Source organism: Pezoporus occidentalis, unplaced genomic scaffold (genome assembly GCF_034315485.1).
Source record: "Pezoporus occidentalis ecotype Australia unplaced genomic scaffold, CSIRO_AGI_Poc_V1 ctg40, whole genome shotgun sequence".
In the NCBI taxonomy this organism is placed as follows: Eukaryota; Metazoa; Chordata; class Aves; order Psittaciformes; family Psittacidae; genus Pezoporus; species Pezoporus occidentalis.
Genome location: NW_026915725.1, coordinates 1,884,876 through 1,909,793, shown reverse-complemented (window position 1 = coordinate 1,909,793; position 24,918 = coordinate 1,884,876). Strand labels below are relative to the sequence as shown.

General features: G+C 39.7%; 1 protein-coding gene across 22 annotated transcripts in view; it reads left to right on the top strand.

Moving 5' to 3' along the window:
- The window catches only part of KIAA1217 (KIAA1217 ortholog), a 372,954-nt gene that overhangs the window by 197,786 nt on the left and 150,250 nt on the right, over positions 1–24,918 (top strand). For 19 of the 22 annotated variants that reach the window (XM_062633607.1, XM_062633605.1, XM_062633609.1 and 16 more), the window contains one exon: positions 1,113–1,399. In XM_062633607.1, the coding sequence (XP_062489591.1) occupies positions 1,113–1,399 (287 nt within the window). Of the gene's footprint in view, positions 1–1,112; positions 1,400–3,867; positions 3,889–5,576; positions 5,728–24,410; positions 24,685–24,918 lie in introns of those variants that run through there. The other 3 variants (XM_062633612.1, XM_062633619.1, XM_062633620.1) reach the window with 3 other exon arrangements.

The following is a 24,918-nucleotide window of genomic DNA, read 5'->3' as shown; positions in this document are numbered from 1 at the left end:
TGCATTAAAAACAGATAAAGGAAGGAGCTTCCTGCTCCTGGGGAGGTGCTGTAAAGGGTTAACACTCCCAGGGACACGTGAGGCTGCTTGGGAAAGATGGGGAAGGCCACATCAGCCACATCAGAATTGGAGAGGCCTTTTCAATGCTTCTTTCTTTTTTTTCCTTTCCTGACAAAGAAGTGAGGGATTTTTTCAAAGGTATTGGGTAACAAGGCTCCAGACTACACTTTTTCATGCACCAGAGGGTTCCTGTTACACAGTTACCTGAAGATAAGCCAGTACTTACATACCCTCCCCGTCTGCCTGTCTCTTCACAAATGTCATCATGGTCTTTGGTCTTAAAGTAAATTTTAAAGTTGTAAAATTTATCTGGGTTTCTTTCTTTCTCCCTCCCCCCCCCCCCCTTTTCTTTTTATATCACACAAAACTTGTTCTTATTCCGTTTCTTAAGAAATGGTGTATTGAAAAAGTGATGTAGTATTTTCCAGCCTGCTGTCCTGAGACGTATAAAATCCAAGGGAGATTCGTGAAATTTAAAACCAGACCACAGTCAGAAATCAGGAAAAAAGGCCTGGAAAACCCTCTTATTATTTCATAGGTGTTTCCGAGCATGTTGAAAACACACTAAAAAAAGATTAAGGATTACAAATCTGCTTTGTCAAAGTAATTTTATCGGTTCATATCCTTAAGGATAGTAGTTACAGGGCCATTAAGTGTCCTGGAGCCTATTGAACAAACCTGTTTCTTCTCCTAGAAAGCATCCTGTAGATTTTAAAGATGAGTGAATAAGGGCCCTGTCAGATCTTCTTTTCAAGTCACATAGTGGTAAAGATGATATAAAAGGAGCATCTACTGTAATGATGCTCACTTTTCTGTAAGGCAGTACTGTGGTTGTGTGTCAAAAGTGTGTAAGTACTGTGCATAGCTTATATAAGCAATTATTTCCGGGCCACTTCTTACAACACGTATATGCTTAATGATGCAGAACATGCCATTGAATGCTACTAGACTTTTAAAAGAACCTACCTTTTACATCAACAATTTTAATTTTTTATGAATATGAATGCTGAGATTGAGTTTTTATAATACACTGTTCGGTTTGTTTGTTTCAGACCAGGCAAAAACCAATTTGCATGTAACATCACTAGACGATGCAGAATGTCTTCGATCTAAAGAGCTCCTTTCGACCCCAAACAGTCACACTTCCTCTAATTCAAAGTCCACCCGCAACATCCCTCGAAGACATACAGTAGGTGGCCCTCGCAGTTCCAAAGAAATACTGGGAATGCAAACCTCGGAAATGGACAGGAAGAGAGAGGCTTTTCTTGAGCATCTGAAACAGAAATATCCCCACCATGCTACAGCAATAATGGGACACCAGGAGAGACTGAGAGATCAGGTATGAAAGTCAAATTCATATCTTGGTTTTTGTTAAACAGTCCTTATAACTCCTGCAAAATCAAGTGTTACCTCATTACAAAAGGTGAGAATGTAGCAAAGCATTAAACAGATGTTTTTTTTGTGTTGCCAAAGACTCAGTTGCTCCCCTGAAATTCGAAGAAACAATAATAAAAATGAAACTATTCAATATTGCCTTGGAGTTGTTTGTTGAAACTGACATTTTTTGAAGAGATTTTTTAATTTCTTTTAGAGAATACACAGAGAAAAGGGTGAAGGTGAGACTCTTGATCTTAGTGTATGGGTCTCCATCTACTTTTCACAGCTGAAGGGAAAATATGGAACAGCTGTTAACTTCTGTTACACTTTAAGTATTGGCACTACTGCCCAGGAGAAAAGAAAATATCTGTGGAGTGTGTCTGTGTGCTTTAGCTGGCTCTGTTACCCTTTCATTTGCTTTCTTTTCTATCTTTGAGTCTTTTAATACAAACAGAACAGACTTGTCCACAGGTAGCTGCCTCCTCCAAGCTGTTTTGACATCTACATTGGTCTGTCAGCAGCGTACCTTAAGGTGGTTTCTTGCCTGCCTGCAATTGCTTTTCAGCAGCACTGACACACTGATATATTTCTCAGAGCAGGTGAAGGCTGCCATCACGTTGACCTTCTGAATTCAGGGAATGCCATACAAGGGTCTCTTCACCACCTAACTCCATGCTCTGGTTTTGGGTCAGTGTTAGAGTTTAATCTGTTTAGCTTTACAGACAATCTACCTTCTACTCCATAATTTATTTTTTTTCAATTAACCAGCCGAATTCAGAGTTCAGGCTCGAAAAATCTTGTGCCCGTTATTCCCTATTTAACAAATGATTGACAGCAAACGTGTTACAATTTCTTTTTCCTTAGTGCTTTATAGTTATTTCAACACTAACAACAAATTAATTGTAAGCAGGGAATGAAAACAAGTTGGAAAAATATTGCATTGTGTTATGGGAGTTCTTACTGAATTTCTAGCCTCTTTTAAAGCTTTCCAAACCTTTGCAGGTTTCGAAAGATTGTCATTTGGTGATTCCCCCACTACAACTTCTCTTTGACAGGGTCTGTAGTGATCCCAGGTGCTATCACTGCCTCTGAACACAACAGCTAGAATCCATATGTATCCAACTAAAGTTGCTGCAAGACTTCAGCTCTAATGAGGATGATCTATTCCTTAACCAGCTTTCCTCCTTTCCTTTGAAAGTCTGATTTTTTTTTTGTAACAGTTTTTTTTTTCTCCCCACTTATCTCTTTCATGAACTTTAGTGACTGTGTGGAATGTGCTGGGTGGTGGATAAAGATAGCATACAAATTAAATAAAGGGGGTGGGAGGGGGGTGAAATCCAGAGATTAGATCTTTTAGAGTCATGTAAATATTTAGTTCCAGTGTTGCAGACACTGCAAACCCAGTTTGAACAGCCTACAGCATTACACCCTACCCATTTTGTAATTTGAACCTTTTCTGAAGGCAATAAATTACAGAAGGAATGCAGTAACTGTTCCTGCTATTTGTTTAAAATGTGTCATCCTCGCTAATTTATTGAGGGTAAAATTCATGCGAATGTCTCCTGCTTCTATTTTTTGATGATTAGACATGTATACTGTATATAATGAGGGGTTTTTATAATTTAAGAAAAAAAAACAACTTTAAAATTACTGCTAGAGCATCAAGCTACCTTTCTTGGGAATGGAAAAAACTGGAGGCTCCATCCATTCCACATATCTTAAAAAAGAAAAAAAAAAAAGAGATAAACTGAATAGAAGCCTCGTCAAAAACATGCAGAAATAAGTTATACCAGTTGCTTGTAAGAAATTCTCTCAGTTGAAATGTAATGCATCAACAGTCTGGCTCATCAGATGTAGTAAAATTATTATGGTCATGGCATTACAGTTCAGAAGGGGATCTTCTTGCCAATTGTGTCTACGCGTTCACACACACGTATCTCTATTTTGTGAGTGTGTTTGTGTTTATACATATCTATCTCTGTGTATAGATACACAAAGATATTGTGTATATATATATACACAGCTATATGTGTGCGTACGTATTTATGTGTATGTATAATGCATGTTAACTTAGCTGCTCCATGAATAAGGCCATAATATAATTTTGCTTTGGAGGGTGTATGTTTGTTTAGCATACATACATATATGTATGTGTAACAGTAGTATAGAGTAGGTATGTAGAGTATGTGACATATATATCACATACAAAATCCTTAAGATGTATGGGAAGACATGAATTAAAATGTCATGATTTATTTTCCGGGTTCTTTTTCTCCCTTCTTATTTCTCCAGCTGCTCCAGTATCTGGGAAGTGGCAACATTATCCATGGTGGGAATTTCCCCACTGTGGGCGATCTATCAAGGAAAGTAACTAGTGCAACACCATTTCCTAATCTCTGTGTCAAATGGTACACCTCAAACATAAAACATCCTGGTATTTACAGTCAGGAGGTAGCCCCTTGGTTATCATATAATTTGTCTTCCAGGTTGCTTTAAACCCTGTCTGGTCCGTAAACCACAAAAATGAGCCAGAAAATCAAGATTGGTTGGTAATTGTCTTTTTTTTTGGACTTTTTTCTCTCGTCTGTTTTAACCATCAGTATCTGAGTATGGCAAACTGACCCCTGGTTTGCAGGAAATAAACATCCAGAGAAAATACTTGGTGTTGTCAGATCATGCTGTATCAGCCTCCACCAGCAAGGTCTGCACTGAATGCTGTCCGTATCTTGCACTATGTATTAATGGTTTCCTCCAGGCTTCATTTATTCAGATAAATCCCTCTCTGAATATGCCTCCTGAGGACCCATTTCTACTCTTGATAGCCTGCCACAAATCAGAAGTACAATCATGGCCAGGTAAAATGCCAGTAGGGATTACTGATGGCTAACTAACTGGTGACCTGAAACCTCCCAGCTGTGCACACAGATCATCCCTCCTCCACCCTGCAGCTTTGTTGCCCTGTTTGTGATATCTTACTTTGTAAAGGAAAGCTCACAGGGACGGGGGCTGTCTTTATTTGCACGAGGTCCTTGGGATACTGCCACAAGGCAAATAACCTGCAGCTGAGCTGGTCTGTGTGGTAAACTGGGGTGTGAATTTGCAGCAGCCAGGGAGGTGCAGGCGTGCCATGCCTTGTGAACCCCTAAACACCCACAGGGGAATGCAGCACCCCATGGCCACAGCTCTGTGACTCACAGCCTCACACTGCGGGGTTTCCCCCCTGCAAAACAGCCCTGCAGATAGGCAGAAAGCCAAGGAACTAAATCCTTTATAGGTAATGCAAGTTTCGGCAGGAGCTTTGGATGCCTTGCCTCTGCCAAGGCTGTCTTGCCTGCATTAATGAAAGCAGAGCACTAATGTAATCCCCAGGAAAGCTAGAAAAAAGAGAAAGGAAGGAGGAAAACAGTCTGCTGAAGTTTGAGATGGGGTGATCATCTGCTGCTGAGCTCATGGCAGGACATTGTCACCTGCTTAGGGGGTTTGACTCCCATCAGCAGAGAGGGAAAAAGCAGGAACAAGTGCAAAAGCAAGGATGAAAAAGAGTTAGCAATTAAGAGGTTAAAGTACTAACCGGGCCATGGGAGGGGGGTAGTCCCTGCCATGAACCTGTTTTACAAGTCACCTCGCTGAAAAAAAAAGCAGCTTTCTGAGGGGCAGAGAGCAAAAATGAGTGTGTAGAAGTTTTTCAGAGCCGGAGCTTATGAACATGCCTTTTAGAAAATGAGCTGGAAGGTGTTTGCCACAGCTTGCTGTTGTTGTTGTTTGAGTAGGAAATGCACTGGGAGATGTGGAAGGGTCAGGAACAGCTCTAGCGATTCAGCCAGTGCTCTGTGAAGAACAAATTTGTTGGCAAATGAAATCCGATTTCCATCAGTTTATGAAAACAGCCACCCTTCCGGTGCCTGTGCAAGGCTGAGTGCCTAGAAAATGGTGGTTGAGGGTTTCTTGTTTTGTTCAGTTAGGTCTAAACATGACAGGTAACTCTGGCATCTGGGCAGGTGTGGTTAAGGTTACCATGGAGATCCATGATGTCATGCTTGATAAAGCGTGTCAAGACAGCTAATCTAACATGTAGATGTTCAGAAAGTCCCATAGGCCAGAACTAAGCTTTATGCAAATAACAAAGGTGCTCTGCAAAAGGGTGAAAGAAAATACGGCTGAGATATGGCGTGTGTTTTACCTGGCAGCTTGAAAGGATTATTACAGGCTTCACCATAAAGTAAAACTTTTGGAACTAAAGGAAGAAGATTTCAGACGTCTCTGGCCTCACCTGTGGAATCTCACATTTCGGTAAATAAGCCTCTTTCTCTCTCTCCCCCTGATGTAAAAAAATGCTTTTGAAATTGTGGAGTTTGCTTCACCACGTTGTTCCTTTGGCAGCAGGGCTGAGTCAATAAAGCGAGGTTTCTGCATGGCATGTTCCCTTTTCTCTTTCGAAAATGAGTTCTTTATTGAATGAACTGAGAATTCGGAATTATTTGAAAGACATTGTAATGTATTATGTTGATTATATGAATCATGCTGCAAAAATGGCCTAGGTAGTGTTTTGGAGGAGAAACTAAGAATGGAGACACTGTATTTATTGGTAGATTATTGCCAGATGTCTCTCCTTCAACTGTTCAAATAGAACCCTAAAATTACAACAGCATTCATTCCAGGATTTGATATCTGCAAAAATGCCAAGGCTTTTTTAATGGATCATAGTATCAGTCGGTTAAAATGACTGTATGTGCTTTGATATCATAGGGCAATGCTGGCGCATTTCTTAATAGATTTTTTTCTTGGGTAAAAGTACATTAGTAAAGGGTAAACACATTTGGAGGCAAGAGTCCAGCAGCAGAAAGGCTACTGAGACTTGTAAGGGTTTTTTTAACTATAAACAAAGGGGGATATTTTCAGTCCCCCTGGAGAGAGAGTAAAATCCCTGGGTTCTTAGCTGCAGCCACTTTCATGCTTACATCAATCACAACAGACCAAGTTAACATCAGTAGGTAAAGGATAGCCCCCCCACTGGCACTGCTGTGATAGGATAACGGGATGCAGGTTTAGGGCTACAAAGTTTATTTGGCTTAAGTCACTCAGTATGAAAAGGGTTAGATGTAGTAGGAAGGAGTGGGTACTTACAGTAGTTAATGTCTGAGCTTAAAAATGCAAAAAGAGAAAAATCTTAGGTTCTGCCTAAAGCCACCTGAGAAATGTAAACTTGAGAGAAACGTCAGCTCAGTGTAAATCCTCAGTAGGATTTAGGGAATGAGGAGGCTGCGGAATATGGTAAGCACATTATTTAATTCCAGTTAAAAACCCAGGGTTTAAAGGTTTTCTGATATTCTGCATTGCTTGATTGGACAATTGGTTAAATAAACCTTTTTTGGAACATGTATTGATTAGTAAAGTGAAGGGATTGAAAGGAGTATTAAGGGAAGAAATCGGTGACTAATATTCTTTGGTTGCAGCTCTTTTGCTTTTACTCCTAGTTGTATCTTGAAACTAAGGCAGTCATGGGAATATTTTAGAATTCATTTTAATTTAAACTTTCTCCCAAAGTATGATCATTAATTATTTAGAATTAGTTAGAATATGTATAAATGACAGTGTCAAATGAACTAGAGTATTTTGTGCGCATTACACTGTTGCTGGTTGATGCCATAGAGGGAGAAATTGATTTAGTGTTAATATTATGCAAATACTTTTGTGGTCTGTACCAGTTAAAAAACGGAGTTAAAAAATTACATTTGATTTTAAAATGTACACAGTTTCTGTGAAGAACATGATTTTAATCTGGGTATATGTTGCTGCAGATTTTTCTGGTTTAGAAAATCCATTTTGTTGAATTAGTACTTGGTTCACATACTGCTGTATATAATGTGTCATCAAAAAATGCCTGTTTTTATCTCAGAGATCAGTGTCATACAGTTAGAACTTGCTATTGTGTCAGTACAGGCTGTAGGTATTTGTTCAGAGAGAGAAAATAAGTTTCAGAAGTTGTTTAAAGATATTTTTGTGAGTTTCTGCCTCCTCTCCACTGATGGGTACTACCTCCCTGCCCAAATGAGATGGAGGATGCCCCCTTAATCTTTGTAAGCCCAAGAGAGCAACATGTTGCACATTCAGGAAAGGGGGAATGCCCCTCTCTCCTCCCAGCATCTACACGTGTCCTCTGTCTCATGTACCATCTGGTCCAGCAATTTATTGCTTTCCAGTGCCGCTGTGTGTTAAGGGCAACTGTTGTTATTTTACGGTGTAAAAAGCACCTAAGAAAAGCTATGAAAATGAACATACGAAACTTGATTGCAAGCTTAAATCTTTGCTGGATTCCAAACCTTTGGCTTTTGTTTATGGAAGGACGTGAGATGACATGTCCATTTGTTTTGGGTTGAAACATGCTCTTTAGCCCCCAGATAATGCTGTGATTGCGAGATATTTATAAATAGCTCGATAGATAAATGAACAAAGAGCTAGTTCATTAGCAAAGTAAAGTTGATTTACTTTGTATTCGTTAGAAGTGAAAATATTGAGGAAGAAGAATATTCCTGGTAGAATGTGGAAACTCTTTCAATATTACTCTTTAGTTCAAAAAAGTAAGGCAAAGCATTCAGATAGCTTAGGGCTAGTAGTTTAATATGTATCTCTGGGAGTAAGGGGAGTTTAAGTGGAGCGGTGATACTTGCTTTGCTAAATGTAAGTTTCTTCATTTGTATCTATCATTTAAAAGTAATAAAAAAAGCTCTTATTTTGAAAAAGCAAACAAAACAAAGCTGCAAAAAGGCTAATAAAGCAATTCCTTTTCTTTTTCCTTCCCTCCCCCCATGCAAACCACACACCAGCACAGTTACTTTGCCCCGACAGGATTAGTAAGTTTTCTTCTGTGGCAACGCCTCTGCATTTTAAATAGCATGTATTGTTTGTAACTCAGAAGACCCAGGTAGTTGTTACATGCTTACCTTTGTTCATATGAATTTTGCACATATATTTTTCTACCTTAATTTTTTGAATCCTGTGTTTCAATTGATTGAATAAATGCCTGCAGCAATCTTGTTTTAGTACTTATGGTTAGATCCAATAAAGAATCTAGGACTTTGGTATCCTTTAAAGCACAGTTCAGCCAGCTGCACTCAAGAGTTGTGTGTAGAAACCTCTCCCAGTTATTGTAGACCCTTGAGAGTCTTTAGGTTTCAGAAACTTTAGCTTTTCTATCCAAAAATATCCCAAGGCATTTACACACGTGTTTTTGCTCATACTTGGTTTAGTTGCCTCTGTATAAGACCACCAAAAACTGCATCAAAGCAGACATCAGGGTCTTATTTGGTGGATGGGTTCAGTGCAGGACTAGGTCCTTCAGGGGTGGTGGAATGCCCACATCCTATGCAGTGGCTTGGCAGTGACCACCGCTGTGGCAGAGCCACCTCCTGCCTCCCCGGAACCTGTGCCCAATACCTGATGGGATAGGCAAATACTGCATTTTCCCCTTTAAAGTCAAGCCACTGGGCAATGACGTGTTACAGAATTCTGTCTGTGTAGCCTTGTGGTTAGCCCCTGAAGTCAGCTGTGAAATGAACTTCATAACAGGGCTGCAAAATTGAGCTCCTTTCTACATGCTCTCCCTGACCATGAGGACCTTGTGCAGCAATATTTCAGGAGTCAGTGATTGAGAGAACCTTGGCCTTTGGTATTGTTTTAGCCTGGTTATCAAGATCCTCTGCCCAGAGACAGAGAACTTGCTTTAGGCTTAAGTAACCAGAAAGCTGAATCTTCCCCTCCTTTGCATATCCCGCAGAAGTAGATTGTTGTATGGAGGGTGCTTTGCCACTTCTTCCTCTTCCAACTCTACTTTTAAACCAAAGCACCTCAAGTTGCTGTTATGCTTCATGCCCAGCTCAGGGGTGAACAGCCTGGGAGACATCCTCAGAGCACCATATTAGATGGGGCTTGTCAGTGACCTCAGAGTTCATTTCAAGCCTCTTATTCGCTTAGAAGCACACAAGGAGTTTGTGACAGAAGTGAAAATGAAGTCATGGTCTACAGTCATCTTTGGCCATATTGGTTTTGAGCTGATGTTCACTCTTGTCTGTAGTTGTGGAGGTGTGTCGCAGAAGGTGTGAGGATCACTTGTTTGGCAGATGGACATCACAGAGGGCTTGGGTGAGGGCAACAGTCCTGCTGGTAGTATAGCTGAGGTTATGGTATAGTTTCTCTGGTTGTTGGTCAGGGGTTCCTTCTGTAGCCTCAATAATAATGTAATTAGCCTCAACAGTGATGAATGTTTGCTGTCTCAAGGTCATTTCCATGCAAATGGTTGTGAATGTGCTTGGGTTGTTCTCTTTTCATCTGAACAGTCCTGTTAGCTTCCCACTGGGAACATTTTTGTGTTTTTTGCACATTGTCACTTGAGAGGGGAGCACATATTTATGTCAATCATTAGCAAAGTAAATGCACCTCTGGACCATTGCTGCTGCATGACAGCATTTTTCGGTTGATTCTCTAATAAAGGCAGATTACACCAAAGTCACCTGATTAACTGCCTTGGTTTAACCATAATCCCTGGGATTTAAGTCTGTCTTTCTGGGCTCAAATGAGAGAATAAGAGTAAATAAGACAAGCAAATTGCTTATAAACCTATATTCCAATTTCCTTTCTCTTCAAATGAGTTGAGTGCACCAGGAGAAACAGTGGTATTGTTAAAATTGCAGCCAACACCTGTGACTCCGATAGCGGCTGCTGAAATGTGCATTTTCAACATTCACCCAATCATGGTAATTGTACCAGTTCAGTAAATTCAGAACCTGATGGTATTAAGTTTTACATCTTGACACATCAAGCCAACACAGGCCTTCTGGTTGGTTGAGATTGTTTTGAGGTGTCTTTTTTTGGTTTTGTGAGGGTTTTGTCATTAGTACCTTTTGTACTGCTTCATTTTGTGTGGTCTCTTGTATTGTGGGTTATAGTGATTCCATTCACTCACCAGGAGATTGCTGCCTTAGTAAACACTGAGCTTTGCCTTTTGTTTAAGTTTAGGAAAGGTTTTGACTTGCTGTTTAATACACTGCCATAGGTGCGTTTCACTAAAAAAAAAAAAGTAAGCTAAAAATCAAAATTAGTTGTTAAAGAAATGAATAGAGAAGCTGTTTTAATAGATTCTGTCTGAAATCCAGAAAGTCCAATAATATATTCTTCACCATGGCTTCTGCCATGGGTTCTTAAGGATGTTCTAACAACCTCTCAGGAAGTGGATGTTGGATAATTGGCCATGTACATCATGTATCTGCTGATCTTTCATAGGCACAGGTTATTCTGTCCCGCATTTTGAGACCCATTTTATCTTCCAAAAATGTGTTCTTATTAGTTGTAAGACTGGATCTGCTTGATACCTGCGTGAATGTCCTGTTCTGTTTTGGATTGCTAAATTCTTGACTGTGTTGATGTCTCGTGACTGTAAATTCCAGGGCTCAACTAGGTTTTAAGAATATTTCAGCCTCTAAGGAGTTTACATCTCTTACATATACATTTAATAGACTGTTTCCATGCTCTTGCATTGATTTCATTCAAAATAGAAAAACTAATTGTGATTCCATTTCAGTTGAAGCTAAGATTTTTTTCATTCTGGAGGAAGATATCAGTCTTCCAAAGAAGGAGAAAGGCAGCAAGAAGAAGTAAAGAGTGAAAAACAGGAGTTAAAACATGGTTTGTGTTTGAGATAAGTTGAACCTGATTTAAAATTTTACATGATATATTCACTTGCAGATACATTTACTGCTAGATGAATAAATAGAGGCTTTCCCAATTTGAACCTATTTTGTGGGTATGTGGGTGTCCAAAGTCTGGAAACAGACCTGCTGTCAACGTCTATGTATGAGCTTTGGGCTTTCGTGCACTGTGCTTCGAAAGCATAATTTTGGCTGCATTTATTCATTCGTAGCCTTATTTTTAGTAACACAAAATACCACACATCAGACTGTTGTAATTAGTAATAAATTACTCACAGAAGGAACAAATATTTGACTTTGATTAGAGTAAGAAAGAAGAAATGTCACTTTTTTTTTCCATTGGCTCAATAAATAAATAATGGCATGACATTGGTTGGTTGGTTTAAATAACAGTAAATATTGTTTGGAAGGAAGAATTATTTAGCATAAAGTAAAAAGATAATTAAAAAATATACATGTAACATAAACACTTCCATTAAAAATGTGTACGTGAAAAGCTAGGGAGCTAGGACATCTATAAAATATCTTATAGACCTTAAAAAGCTATTTTCTTTTCTGTTGTTTTGTTTTTTTTTTGTTTTTTTTTCCTGGGAAATTATAATTTCAGTAATTTCTTGATCTAGGTTATATTTTCCCTACAAGTCTTTTAAAAAAGAAAAAAGACCCAAACCGCTCCAAACCTTCACAGATGTGTGCTAATTTAACTTTTTCATTATGCATATCATGCATTCTCTATTTTTAAAAATGCTATTTTATCAAAATTGCTTAATAGCTTTGCATTAAAAAGACAACCTTCTGTAAGCATCTACTACCTATGGATATGGAGAACCTCAGTATTCATGTTTTTAGACTGGAATCACTGTGGTATCTCAAGCACCCTGATTGTCAGTGATGGTTGTCAGTATTGTTTTTTTTTACTGAGAATCACTATTGTTTCTGTTGTTTTTCAGCTGCTAAACCAAGCTGACATCTTTTTTGGCTAATACTAAAACCAGCACTGGGGATACAGGCAGGATGGTATCTTCTGCATGCTCCTGTGTGGGTGAGGGGGGCTGAGGAACGTTCCTGTGCTGTGCAACCTGGGGACTACTCTCTGTTTTGCCACAGGCAATTAGTATGGTGTCTGTCGCTGGATAATTTAAATGAAAACGTATGATAGAAACAGCATCAGAAGCTGTCTGGGAATCAGTGGAGAACCTACCCCTTCTGAACATTGCAAGAGGGTGGGGTGGGATGGAGCGAGGAGGTGCAGATCACAGTGTTTGTCTTGGCCCCCATAGCATGTGTATTGATGTCAGTGGAGCTGTTTCTGCTGACCGGAGTGCAGTTGGCTCGAACCCCGCGCAGGTTGTCTGGCTGATGTGCTCTTCCTCTGGTATCAGATGCAAGTATTTCATTCCTGGCTCATGTGTACTTCCCTCCTGCTTTATTTTTACCAAGTGTTTTCCGCACCGGACGTTGCTGCCGGCACTTCCCGCATGGGCAGGTCCTGCAGGCACCTGCTGCTGCTGCTCCCTGGCACGCCGGGCACGCACAGCTCCCTGGCACGCGGCAGCTGATGGTCACTGCTGCACAGGCAGGGCTCCTGGACACAGCGTTCTAATCCCATCCTGAACAACTGGGTTAATCCCCTACCAAGCCTGGGACCCTGCTGCAAGTGGGAGTCAAGTTTCTTCCTGAGGCCAGTGAATAGCTTTCAATAATGCAGGACCATTGAGGAGGTCACGTATGATACTTGGTTGTTGCTGTAGCTTAATTCCACAACAGATTTCACCATGGCAGTAACTATTTGTATTACTTTGGGCTTCTTGTATATGTGGTTTTATTGTGCATGTTTTACCCTCTTTCTTCATTGCTAAATCATCACCTTGGGTATTAATCCTATCACAAAAAGGTAGTTCTAGCCAATGTGCAAATGTGTATTTGTTCAATCCCCACCCGTATGCAAGCATGCAACCATGAGAAACCAGTATTCTTGTGTATATGAATCATTCGTACACCCGGATGCATTACAGAATTTCCCATCAGATGAGGCTCCACTGCATATGCACACCTATAGAAAATCTGCTCTGGAAAGAAGAGGGATTCATGCTGTTCCTGGTTCTGTCAATCCATGCTGGTGGCAGTCTGCTACTAAGGGGATGGATTTTGAGAAGGAGGTAACCACTCGTGCTCCCATGGCACCACCAAGAAGCAAGAGGAGCCTCTCAGCTCTTTGCTGCTCCTCTGGCGCCTCTTCTGCAAGCCAGGTACAGCTCTGAGGAAAAGTCAGGTCTTTCCTTTACGGTGCTTGTGTAAGTTGGTGGAATCTTTTAGATGGATCTCTTTCTTTAACCCCAAAAGACTGCTCCCTTTAAGAAGGAATTTCCTGAAGTGTTCATTAGCATCATCTTGTTGTCTGTCTATCCATGTTTCTAGGTTAGTTTTGAAAGGTGCAAAAAACTTCAGGTTACTACAGTAGTTATCGAACTTCTTGAGAGAGAGACTGACAGTCTACAGAAGAAAGGTTTCCTCTGAACCATGTTAAAATACAATTTGATTTCATCTCATGGTTTCGAAATTTGTCATATGCTTTCCAAAACCCGAGATGCTTTCTTCTCTAATTATAGAGGGTGTTTATATGTAAGGTTTAATCTATTTACTGGAAGTCTTCCAGGAGTCTGGAGTAACTGCTACTTTGTGGGCCTCTTCTGAATTGAAGGGTTAGAGAACAGTAGACTTCTACTCTGAAGGTATTTGGACAGTGAAGATGAGTGAGCTACTTTTTCCCGCATGATTTTTCTTGCTTCTGCTGTCATGTTTTGGGTTTGAGATATTTTTTTTTCCTCATGCTGTGACAGCAGGTATTGTTTTGTTTTAAAGAAACTGTGAACTCACAAGTTCAGTCTTGTTTCTGCATGCCTTAAACCTGTCTCAGAGATGTTATTTTGCCCAGAATACTTCCACTTATAATATGTTAGACAGATTTCTTTGTGACTGTGATATACAGGAAAAGCCAGCTTGGAATTTACGGAAACTCTTAATAGTTTCTAAAACAAGGACTAAGGAAATGAATCTTTAAAAAGTTCACAAGTACTTAGGTACTTGTGAGATGGTTCTCATGCTGGGTTGTTTTTTTTTTTTTTTACTGTACTTCTGTGGATTTCTCACAATTGCTAGCAATATGTTACTAGAGGAAGAAGGAGCTGAACTTTTTGTGATGTATCACAGCTATGGGGCTTGCAATGTAGAAAATGGGGCCAATAATTCTGAGTTTATACCAAAAAGTTTTTCTGTTGAAGGTGATCGCTCTCTGTGAAGGCTCTTTTTCCCGAGGAGATGTATAACCTTTTAGATTAGATTTACTTGCTGTGTAGCATTTTAAACACACCAGACTAAAACTAATGCAGGGTAAAACCCACAGATGTATTGAGTCGCCTGGCAAAACAAGGGCAGCTTAGATAACCATTTAGTAGCTTATTGTGGTAAGATAAACATGGAATTCTAGGTATTTTCTACAATGAAAGAACTTATTTGTTCTTTTGATCTGTGCTTTCTGCTGCTGCTTGTCAAACTTCCCTGGATACTGCCAAAAAGTCTATGCTTTTCTCATTGTCTTTCTCTCTTTAATTTTAGGATTTTGAGGGTGGAATAGCTTTTCTAACTTACAACATCCTCTGAAAAAAGCAGTCAGACAAAAGTTATCAAGCCTTTTAAGTAAGGTTTGTCTAGCCACTGCTGCTTTGTTTCTAGCTTATCTTCCCTGTGGTTTGAAAACTTTCTTGAATGTCTGGGTTCTGTGATCTTTCAGAGGTCTTTAAAAATGCAGTCATCATTTCAAAATGTTAACTCTGCCTTCAAATAGTTTCAGTGGAGACGAGGGTGATGATCTGGTTTTACTTACCTCAATATATGGCAAGGACCTGTGTTTGGAAACATAAACTTACATACTGATGACTGCTCATTTAACTAGAACAGCCAGCCTGATTTCATATTGATATCTTTGCCAACCCACAAAATCACCTGCATTTGTTTACCCAAATTCAGTCAAGTAGCTGAGTCTGGCAGCATCCTGTTGCAATAGGCAGAATTAAGTTATTTTATCTGAAGTCTTGGAGAGAGGGATAGTTGAATAAGAGTTCTATGGGGAAGAAAGGCCTTGGTTAGCTACAGAAAATGTTTTGGCTTGAGTCAATTCTGGGTGTGTTGGGTGTTGCACTTAAGAGCGGAACCATTAAAATCCTTTTGAAAACTAATGACCAACACAGACTGCAGGGTTAACAGTATATTGTGATGTTGTGCTTAATAAAAACACATGGTTTGTCTTTTACATGACTAGACTGCCTGGGTTCACAAAGAAAGGGAGAATTTCCAATTTTTTTGTTGCTAACAGACAGGTAAGCAGTCATAACCGTAGCTCTGCTATTTGATCATTAGAAGTTCAGGCACCAAGAAGCATGGCAAAGAACAAATCTGCCAGCCCCACAGCCTGTGTGATTTCTCTTATCTCTCCTCTCACTTTGTTCTCATCTAAGAGGAGGATTAACCAGTTGCTTCTCATCTAAGCCCTTGCTTCAGACATCCATTAGGCATGATGCTCAAATATCCCCCATGGAAGTGAAGTTGGTTGTCAGCAGTAATAGTGCAATAAAGGCAGTTTTCTACCCACTGTCTTTCCTAAATGCTCGTGTAGATATGTGATGAAGGCAGATGGTGTGTAATAACTAAGCTCTTCCTCTTCGAAGGTTTCAGTAAGTAGGAATATACAAACGTCAAACTGACTTCACCATCCCAGGTGGGTGTTTGGGTTAACTGCTGTTCATTGTAGATGATTTCAGAAGCATCTGATTAAATTTTTAATAAATATGCTGCCTTTCAACAGTGTTTTTTGACTGATAATATGACTGTAACTTGCTTCTGTGAGTCGAAAGTGTGCTGCTTAAAAGTAAGGGATGCCGAGATATGGAGGCATTGTTGGAGTTGCAGTTTTCCTCAGAAATCCAAACAGGCACAATCAAAACAAGCTAAAAATTCATCATACTGGTAAATTTCTTAAATAAGTACTGTAGTACATGCTCTGTTTGACTTAAAGGAGAACAGCTACTATACCTTCACTTAAAAGAGAGGGAGATATTCCTTCTTATCAGTAGAGCTATTTCTTTCCTGCCAGATTGCGCTGGTCAGAAAGGATAAAGGGATAAGATCACAGGCCACGTAACAGGGCCTTTCTCCCCCTTTTTCATAATTAGCAGGCTGAGAGTCAACAGGACAAAACCTGTATTTGCCTCTCTGCACATTGCTGTGCTACTTCACATGAAAGCAATGCAGTCTTAATCTAAGCAGTTTTGTACAGTTTGAATTAATCCAACCATTAAGAACAAGCTCATTGTCTAACAGCTTGCACATACTATTTCACAGGCCAAGAAACGTCTCAGTTTTGTTCAGCCACAGTGTTAGGTAAACAAAATGAAAGCAAACCATGATGCAATTGTTTTGCTTTTTCTGTCTTTTGCAGGGTATTTTTTTTTTGTCTTCCCTGCTGTGTTACAGGCTGCCACAAATCGTTTGTAGAGTGCAGTGACCTTTACATAAAGAGTAGCAGTAGCAAGTTCTTACTGATCAGTGTCTTGATAGCTGAAGAGAGAAGATTATTATAACATCCAGGAAATTATCTAAAGAATGAAATAGCAAAAAGATACACATTTCTTCCAACCTCAACCCCTTGTAGGGGAGCTATAGGTGTGTTAGCATCCAGCATGGCTCGACCATTGGAACAGGTCATCTGGCATTGGTTCACTTCTGGGAAATAGCTGCTCAGTGATACCAGCATAGTTTCTACACCTCCTCCTGGAAAACTGAAAGAACTGATTTACTTGCAGATGCAGGCAGGGAAAGGCCATTATTTGGATGTTTCCCTGCAGAAGTTTTAAGGAAAATGATCAGGGTGCCTTGAGACTTCTGCCCCTTGGTACTAGCAGTGGGAAAAGTAGATGACATGTAACATTTGAAAAAATTTGTGGATTGCTCCAGAGGTCCTGGTTTGCGCACTTGAGTTTACCAAAACTTTGAATTTGGGTGGTCAGCCTTATTTTATATTTTTTGTGAATTTGTAGTGAAATCAGTTGGGAGGAGGTAATTATAGCTAGAAGCTAAAATTTTCTTATTTAGAAGAATGTTAAATGTGGTCACCTCTCGAAAGAGTTGTTGGGAATATGTTAAAAGGCAGCTTTTATAGAAATGTAGCTTTTACTGGGATCTGGACTTTGGTGAAGAAATTCATTGTGATTAGCTGCCAACAGTTGCATTACAGTCGTTTGCCATAGAAATTTGACATATTGTTCTATTGGGTACACAGTATCTTGTTACAAAATCAGAGACTATCACAACCTCAGAGACTTGTGACGTTGTATTTTAATATGAGATTATCTTTTGTTTCCTGAGTACTTCATCATTAAAATACATAAAAAAGCTTGGCAAGCAATTCTTTAAAGATGTGAAGAGAGACAAGTGCTAGAATAGTGATTTTACAAAGAAAATTACAAATACAACAGACAAAAGATTTTAGTCAGATGTGTAAATATAACCTTTGGGCTGAGAGATGAAGCCAGAGGTAACTGTTAAACCCAAGTAACCATCTTAGGAACAGTGTGCGCATGTTTGTGTGCAGGAAAAGGTATGACCTGCACACAGTTCCTGCATGGCTGAATCTACTGCTGGTGCTATAGGAGCACACACCTGCCTGCAGAGTCACTTTCTGGTGGTGAAGAGTAGAGTCAGTTAATGATTATGACAAAGTGTAAATATGTGATGTATCTATGGTAATTGTTCAATATATACTGCAATATTACATGAGTCAAAATTTTCACACATTAGAGCTTAAAAGAAGATACCAAGTTGGAATTGAGAGAACTAGCAGTGGCATTACAAACCTACAAGACCAAATGGCTTTGTAAACTTTTGCCTTAGCTCTGGAAAATTTTAATGGAGAATGAATGAACTACATTTGATCAAGTGTGTGGTCATGTGTCATACATAGCACAGCCTAAGGTGGGAAGGGCCTCTGGACAGCATCTGAAAAACTGTAGAAAAAGTCTTAGATTAGGTTATCCACACCCCATCAGCTGTCTTGAGTATTCCTTGTGAAGGAGATTCCACCACTTCTCCAGACAGAATTTCCAGGAACAGGGTCAGCTGTACCCTGGAAAGAGGTAAGTCTGGAAAGGATGGAGGGGTCTTTTGAACTGCAAGTTCTTAGTGCAACACACTCATGAAAGGAGAGGGAGATATCTTCCAGGAAGGTAGTGGTTAGGACTCAACAATAGCCTTATCTTTGGATCCGCACTGTGACAAGAATGCTTGCTGTAGTTTCAGGCTTAATTTATTGAAGGGATGTTGAACCACTGCAGAAGAAAGCCAGAATGGTTTGAGATCTGATGAAGCTATTTCTTTCTGAGAACCATGATTTTTGTTTTTCCTTTTAATCTGTTGACCCTATCAAAATAAAGAGCCTCCTTGATTTAAAAATGTAAGTCTCTTAAAGCAGGAAAAAATATACCGGTTTTATATTGGTTCTTTAGAACAGCAGTAAAAATCATAATACAAACTAAAGGTTATAGCTAGAGAGTTGGGCAGATTCAGATCAGGAGTAGTGCACAACATTTTTCACAGTAGAAATGAGTCATTATTCTGACAAATTATCAAGGGAAGCAAGAGGTTCTTCATCTCTCTAAATCTTCGAACTATGACAGGTTGCTTTTCTAGCTGATATGCTTTAGTCAAACAAAAGTTACTCATGAATAGGGCTAACTGGCAGAGATTTATTGGCTCCTCCTTGGCCTTGGTTATGCAACTGAGGCTCTTGGCTATTCATGCAATTTTAATGTTTCAAGGGCTGTTCATAAGGAACTGAATTTGACCCAGCTGCTTTTGAATATAGCACTGTAACAAGAATGAGCTGTTTCAGAAATAGAAAAAAAAATGGCTTTAGTATTTAGAAATTTAGCTTACTTGAAAATTCAAGATACAGATAAAATTTGTAAGTGAAATGCTATAAGAAAAAGAATCAGAGTGAATAGAATTAGGGTAGAGTTAGGGTAAATAGAATTTACCATTTATAGTTAGAATAATGATACATCCCAGTCAGGGTACCAATATATAGCTATCATAAGCAAGCACAAAAAGGGCCTGAATGGTCGCTGCGTCAGAATTTTCCTGGACTTAAGATGCCCTTAATTCAGATGAATTTTCTTCTTTGATCAATTTCTACTCAGATATTTCTTGGGCGAATTCTTTCTTACATCAGTAAAAGCTTTGGCAATGTTAAGAGATCTCTGTCCACCCTGAAATTGTTACTTTCTAAGGTACCACTGAAGTCCCCCATTGCTTCATGTACCATCGCTTGTAAGTAATGGATCTGATTACAGTGAATTTTTCTGACCATGGAAAAAACTGCAATACACCCTAAAGCAAACAAGAAATAACCCACAGCCAAATTATTCTGGGGCATGGTGGGATAAGGAAGAGACAAAGAAACCCCTTCACTGGAGCAATGTTCAACAGTGCACAGATGTGTACCTGAAAATGGGACATGGCAACAAATTGACAGTTATTTGTTGGCACAGCAGAATGAGATATGGCAGTCTGATGGAAGGTGACAGAAATCAGAATGAGTTTTCTGAGGGAGAATGAAAACAAAGTGGCGTAGTCTGATAATGAGGAGCTTCTGTTAGGACGAGAAAAGGGAAAATGCTGTGCTTGCTAAAGTAATATGGTAAATATGTAAGCAGAAAATCATTCTTGATATGCTCTTATAGCAGTATGTAAAAAAAGGACGGGAAGCATTGTATTGCTTCTGTAGTGTGATATGCTTGAGGTATAGTGTGGATCTTGCTGAAAAGCATGTACAAGTTTAGAAGGGGCTAAGGGAACTCCTGCTGTGCTGCTGAGCTGACTGTAGCAGGAGAGGAGCCTTGTGAACCCAGTGACTAAGGGAGTGCTGCACAAAGCTACTCGTGCTGAGGAGCTTGGTTCTAGTAGCTTGAGATGGATGCACTGAATGATGTACAGGAGGTTTGTATGTTATGGGAAATGAGTCTCTGATTTGGTTGTGTGTAGCCCAACTGGAGGCAGGTGTGGGGACTGCCACTCCACTGCATGGATAGGGTGGGGTTTGGACTAATGGTTCCAGAGATCATCTGAACTGTATCTACTTTAAAATACATTTACGTGTGAATATATTATTTTATTTTAAAACTTTATTGAAACCATCCAAAAAATGTAAAGATTTTTTATATTTGTATTTTCCAATCAAGTGAGGGATAAATTGGTGGTATTGTCAGTTGTAAAGTTGCTGTCCAGCCCTGCTTTCTTTCTGTAATGCCTTCCTTTCCTTCTCAGATCTTGCTTCTGTTCTGAGCAAACCCAAATTTGTAACAAAACATAACCTAAGAAAAAAACCCTTGTCTCAATTCAGTTTATACTTGGTGTAGCTTAGACAGTCTGCATTCATAAATATCCTCTTATTGCATTAAACTGTGCAAGCTTGACAGTAATAAGCAGAACAACTAAATTTTCCCAGTGCCCCAGTGGTGGACCTTCAAAGTTTGTATGCGTGCTCCCACAGAGATTTGCAGTCTCACTGTCTGCTGCGTTGGCCCTGCAAAATAATCAGAGGAGTTCATGTCTAGGCTCTTTTGCTGGTGTTGAAATAGGAGAGGTGGGATGGTTTGGGTCTTTGTTTTAATGGTACTTCCTGGATTTGGAAACAGAATTTCTGAAATATGAATTGCTGTGAAGGAATTTTTTTCTCAGAGAAAAGCAGGAATACTGGAATGCTTTGAAAGTGCATCTTTTCATGAGGAGTATCTACTTTAATATATAAACTATGTAAATTTGGGTCAGTTTCAGGTGAAAAATTTGCCACATCTAAAAAGATTAGTCAAGAACTAAGAATACAGAAGTTCATTCACAAACGTGGTAAATACTTTGTTAAACTAAGTCTCTTCAGTTCTGCTACCAGAGTGTCATTCCTTAGGCTGCCATAAAAAGAAGCACCTTTGAATTGAAGTTTTCTAAAGATGAAAGTTTTGCAGATAATTCTGATTTTAAACATTTCTTCATATATAAGCATGTCCAATTCCCTGTAATGTTAATCTCAAGCAATAATTCATCCCTTTTAAAAGGAATGAATGTTCTATTATGTAAAACAGAAGTCTAATGTACATGTCAGTTTTTATTAGAAGTGTTTTAATTCTCCATCTAGCATGAAAGAAATAATTTAAAGGAAAACAAAGTGTCCAGATAGAGTGCTAATGAGTCATTGGCTTTTTATCAGTGTTCTCGATGGGGCTGAATATTGTTTGGCACAGGCTTTTTGAGCTTTGCTAACAACTGCAATACACCTGTAAATTGTGGGTGATGGAGCCAACAAATTACTTACTAAAAGGATAAAACCCACACCAAAATGCACTCTGTCATTCTTTGTGACTGGTGAGAAATGTGCTTCCATTGCTTTATGCTGCTTGACCTGAGTTGTCATCATTTCTGCCTGCTATTCTCAGGCTGTGGATTATTGGTGCCATGAAAGTACTGTGAATAACACTAAGCTTATGGGAGACCTTTAAGATTACATGTTAACCAGCATGAGGCAGTGGGACTGAGGTTATAAAGCTCCTTGAAAAGCATGCTGGTGCTCAAATTGTTTTTTCCTCCATCCCCTTTACTCTGTTCCTGTTACAGACCAAGCACAATCTCACTAATCATCCTCTCCACAAATACCCACCCTGTGCTTTGTTTCCACCGCTTGGTGAAGCCTCAGTTTCATCACCTCTGGAGGCTTCTGGCCATTTCTCCATGGTCTGAAGGTATTAGTGTTGAGTGTAGTACCCCTTTTCCCTCCAGGACGTGTGCTTGACTTGCATGGCTCTCTCCTGCCACAGAGCACGGCAGTGAGGACAATGATCGAATGCGTGCTACCAAATTTTTCTCTGAAATGCAAGCACATTGTATATTTGAATTAATGCAGTATCTTTTCCACATAAAAATAGTACTTTTAAGCTATTTCCTTCATAACATTTCAAAGGATTGCTGCCTCCCCTTGCTGTGATGAGGGTAGAGAGCCTGGGAAGAGGAGGGATGGCTGTGAGAGCACGGATAAGCCTGACAAAGTGGTGGGGGCAGCGTGTGGACCTGTGTGCTATGAGCCAAGTGCAGCCGGGCAGCAGTGACCTTTGGCGTCCCTCAGCTATCCCATGTCAGTAGCCAGGGTCAGTGGTATCACCGTGTGACCTTTCCCAGGGGAAAGCTTTCTCCCACGGCGTATTTGTGGAAGTCTCTTGTGTTCAGGCTTGGAGAGGAGGGGGTTTTTACCCTCTGTTTATGCTAACAGAACATACTGATGGTTGCTGCCAGTGAAGCATTTTGCATAGCATAATGCTTTCTGGATAATAAGACTCCAAGATGAGGAAATCAGAGTTCATACCACTTTTAAAGTTCATAAAGTAGTTCTTTCAAGTACTGGAAATGTTATGTGAAGGAATGTCTGTGTGCTGTTGTGTCGCAAGAGTGAAACATTTTACTTGAGACCTTAAAAATATAGTCCTCTTTCTAATAAGATTGAAATAACTTTCCAGCCGCTTGCCTGGAAAGTTGGCAAGAGGCTGAAGAACAGTTACAGAGTTTTACTATTGAAGTTAACTTATGTCATTGTATTTTACCTGAATGGAGAGACATTATTTACTCAACTGTGCAGAAAGAAATCTCAACTGTGGGAAGCAAATTTTAGAATGCGTCTACTTTTAACTGTTTTTTTTCACTGAAATTTGAGGAAACTCATAGTCCTGAATTAAAATGAACATCAAAATGTCAATTGGTATCTTAAAAAAAAAGCCAAGACATGTTCCACCAGACCTACAACTGGTGGAGAATTTTAGAGATCTGTATTATAATATGTTGTGTTTGTTTATATGGCAATCATCATGTTAGAAAAACAAAACCAAATATTAAAATCCATTTTCAGCCTTGGTTTATAGTCTATGCACATCCAAAATTTAGAGCTTTAAGTCATATGAATCACAGAGAATTTGACATTGTCACACAAAGATTTTAATAGCATTTTTATGTTTAAGAGTTGTGACCAGCATTATATTTGATTTAAATATGTAGGAACAGTAGCACCTATTACAGGTGCTATTTTAAGCCTTGTGAAGTGAGCTAGTACTCTTTCAGCTGATGGGCCCTAGCGTGGAGGCTTTCTCTGCAAAACAAAAGGAGAAATAGAACAAAATCTCATCCAGACAGAGCTGAGCCAAAGGTCAACATTCAGGGCTGTGAGCACAACAGAGACGCATTTAGACAGAAAGGTGTCCACCAGCCATCTTCAAACACTTCCTGTCCCCAGGAAGGACAACTTTTGTCTTAGCTGTTCGTCCAACATCAGTAGGTAAGTTTTGATAGTGTGTACAGCAGTGTTTGAGCAGTGAGGGTTAAGGGTACTGTCCAAGGAGCCTTCCCAGCATGCCTCTGTGCAGCATGGCAAGTCATGCCTCTGACCAGGCACATAAGCCATAAGCTCTGACTGGATGGCAGGAATTTCTCGCGTGGAAGGAAATCACCAGGTGATTTAAAGCCAATATATCCAACTCTACCCAATTCTCTTGTGGCTGTACTGCAGGATGAGGTGGAGGAGTCATGGCCAGAGCTGTCAGTGTCTGGTCGTCCATGGCTGCCAGCAGCTTCCCGGGGACAGTAGGAGCTTAGAAAGCCTGTGGCCTACTCACAGTTTCACCAGGGAGGTCAAGAGTTTATTACAGGAGCACAGAGGTAGTTACCTCCCCACTCAGCTCCCTGTATTTAGCCAGATCTGTGATTTGTGTAAGTTTGGTCATGATAACCTGAAAATCTCAGGTACTGCTTCACTGAAGCAGAGTAGTTAAATTTGACAGGCACACAAATAAAATGGGATGAGAACAGTATAAACATCTTGGAAACTAACAGATCTGAAAGCTACTGAAAGCAGGGAAAAAGGATGGGGTGATTTTGCTTTTTTATTAAAAAACAGCAAGCAAACCAGATGGGAGACATCTCAGATTTGTGTCGTCCTAATGTGAAGCACCAAAGGGTATTTTTTCTGTTTTTCATTTTGAACATGGGGGTGGAGATAGATTAATAGGTTTTGTTTTAGCCTCCAGTTCTTACATGTCTTGCACTTGAAAACAGTGTTTTTCTCCTCCTTTATACCAGATGTTACACTCTAGAGCATTTCTTAGTATTTTCCAAGTTCAGTGAACTGCCTTGTATTTTAATGATGTTGGTTAGGAAATAAACCAGTTCGTAAGTAAAGATGTACCTAAGGCTGTTTATAGACTGCAGTATGGGGTCCATCACAACTGAAACGGCTTAGCAAAATGAAACTTGATCCGTTTGGACAGTTGTGTACGTGCGCTCAGGAGGGACAATCAAAAGAAGGGTGACACTGATATATTTTTTTACAAGATGAGAAGTTTGGAGTTAAACACTTCTTCAGGACTTACAGGATGTGAATGACCCCCAGACAGCAGGGCAGCACACAGTAAGTTCACAGCATTGATGTCTTGCTTAAGCTGAGTATGTTGGGGTAATTTAGATATTTGTGAACATTTGGTTTGGCTTTTTTTTTTCCCTGCCTTTACAGGGATGGCTTAGTAAAATATGAACTGTTTCCTGCTGGATTTTGTCTTCTCTTTGTGGACAGGGCGTAGCACTAGGCATTTCTCTGAAATTCTCAGTTCCGTTTCCAAGTATTATTTCCAGTAAACTAATTGTG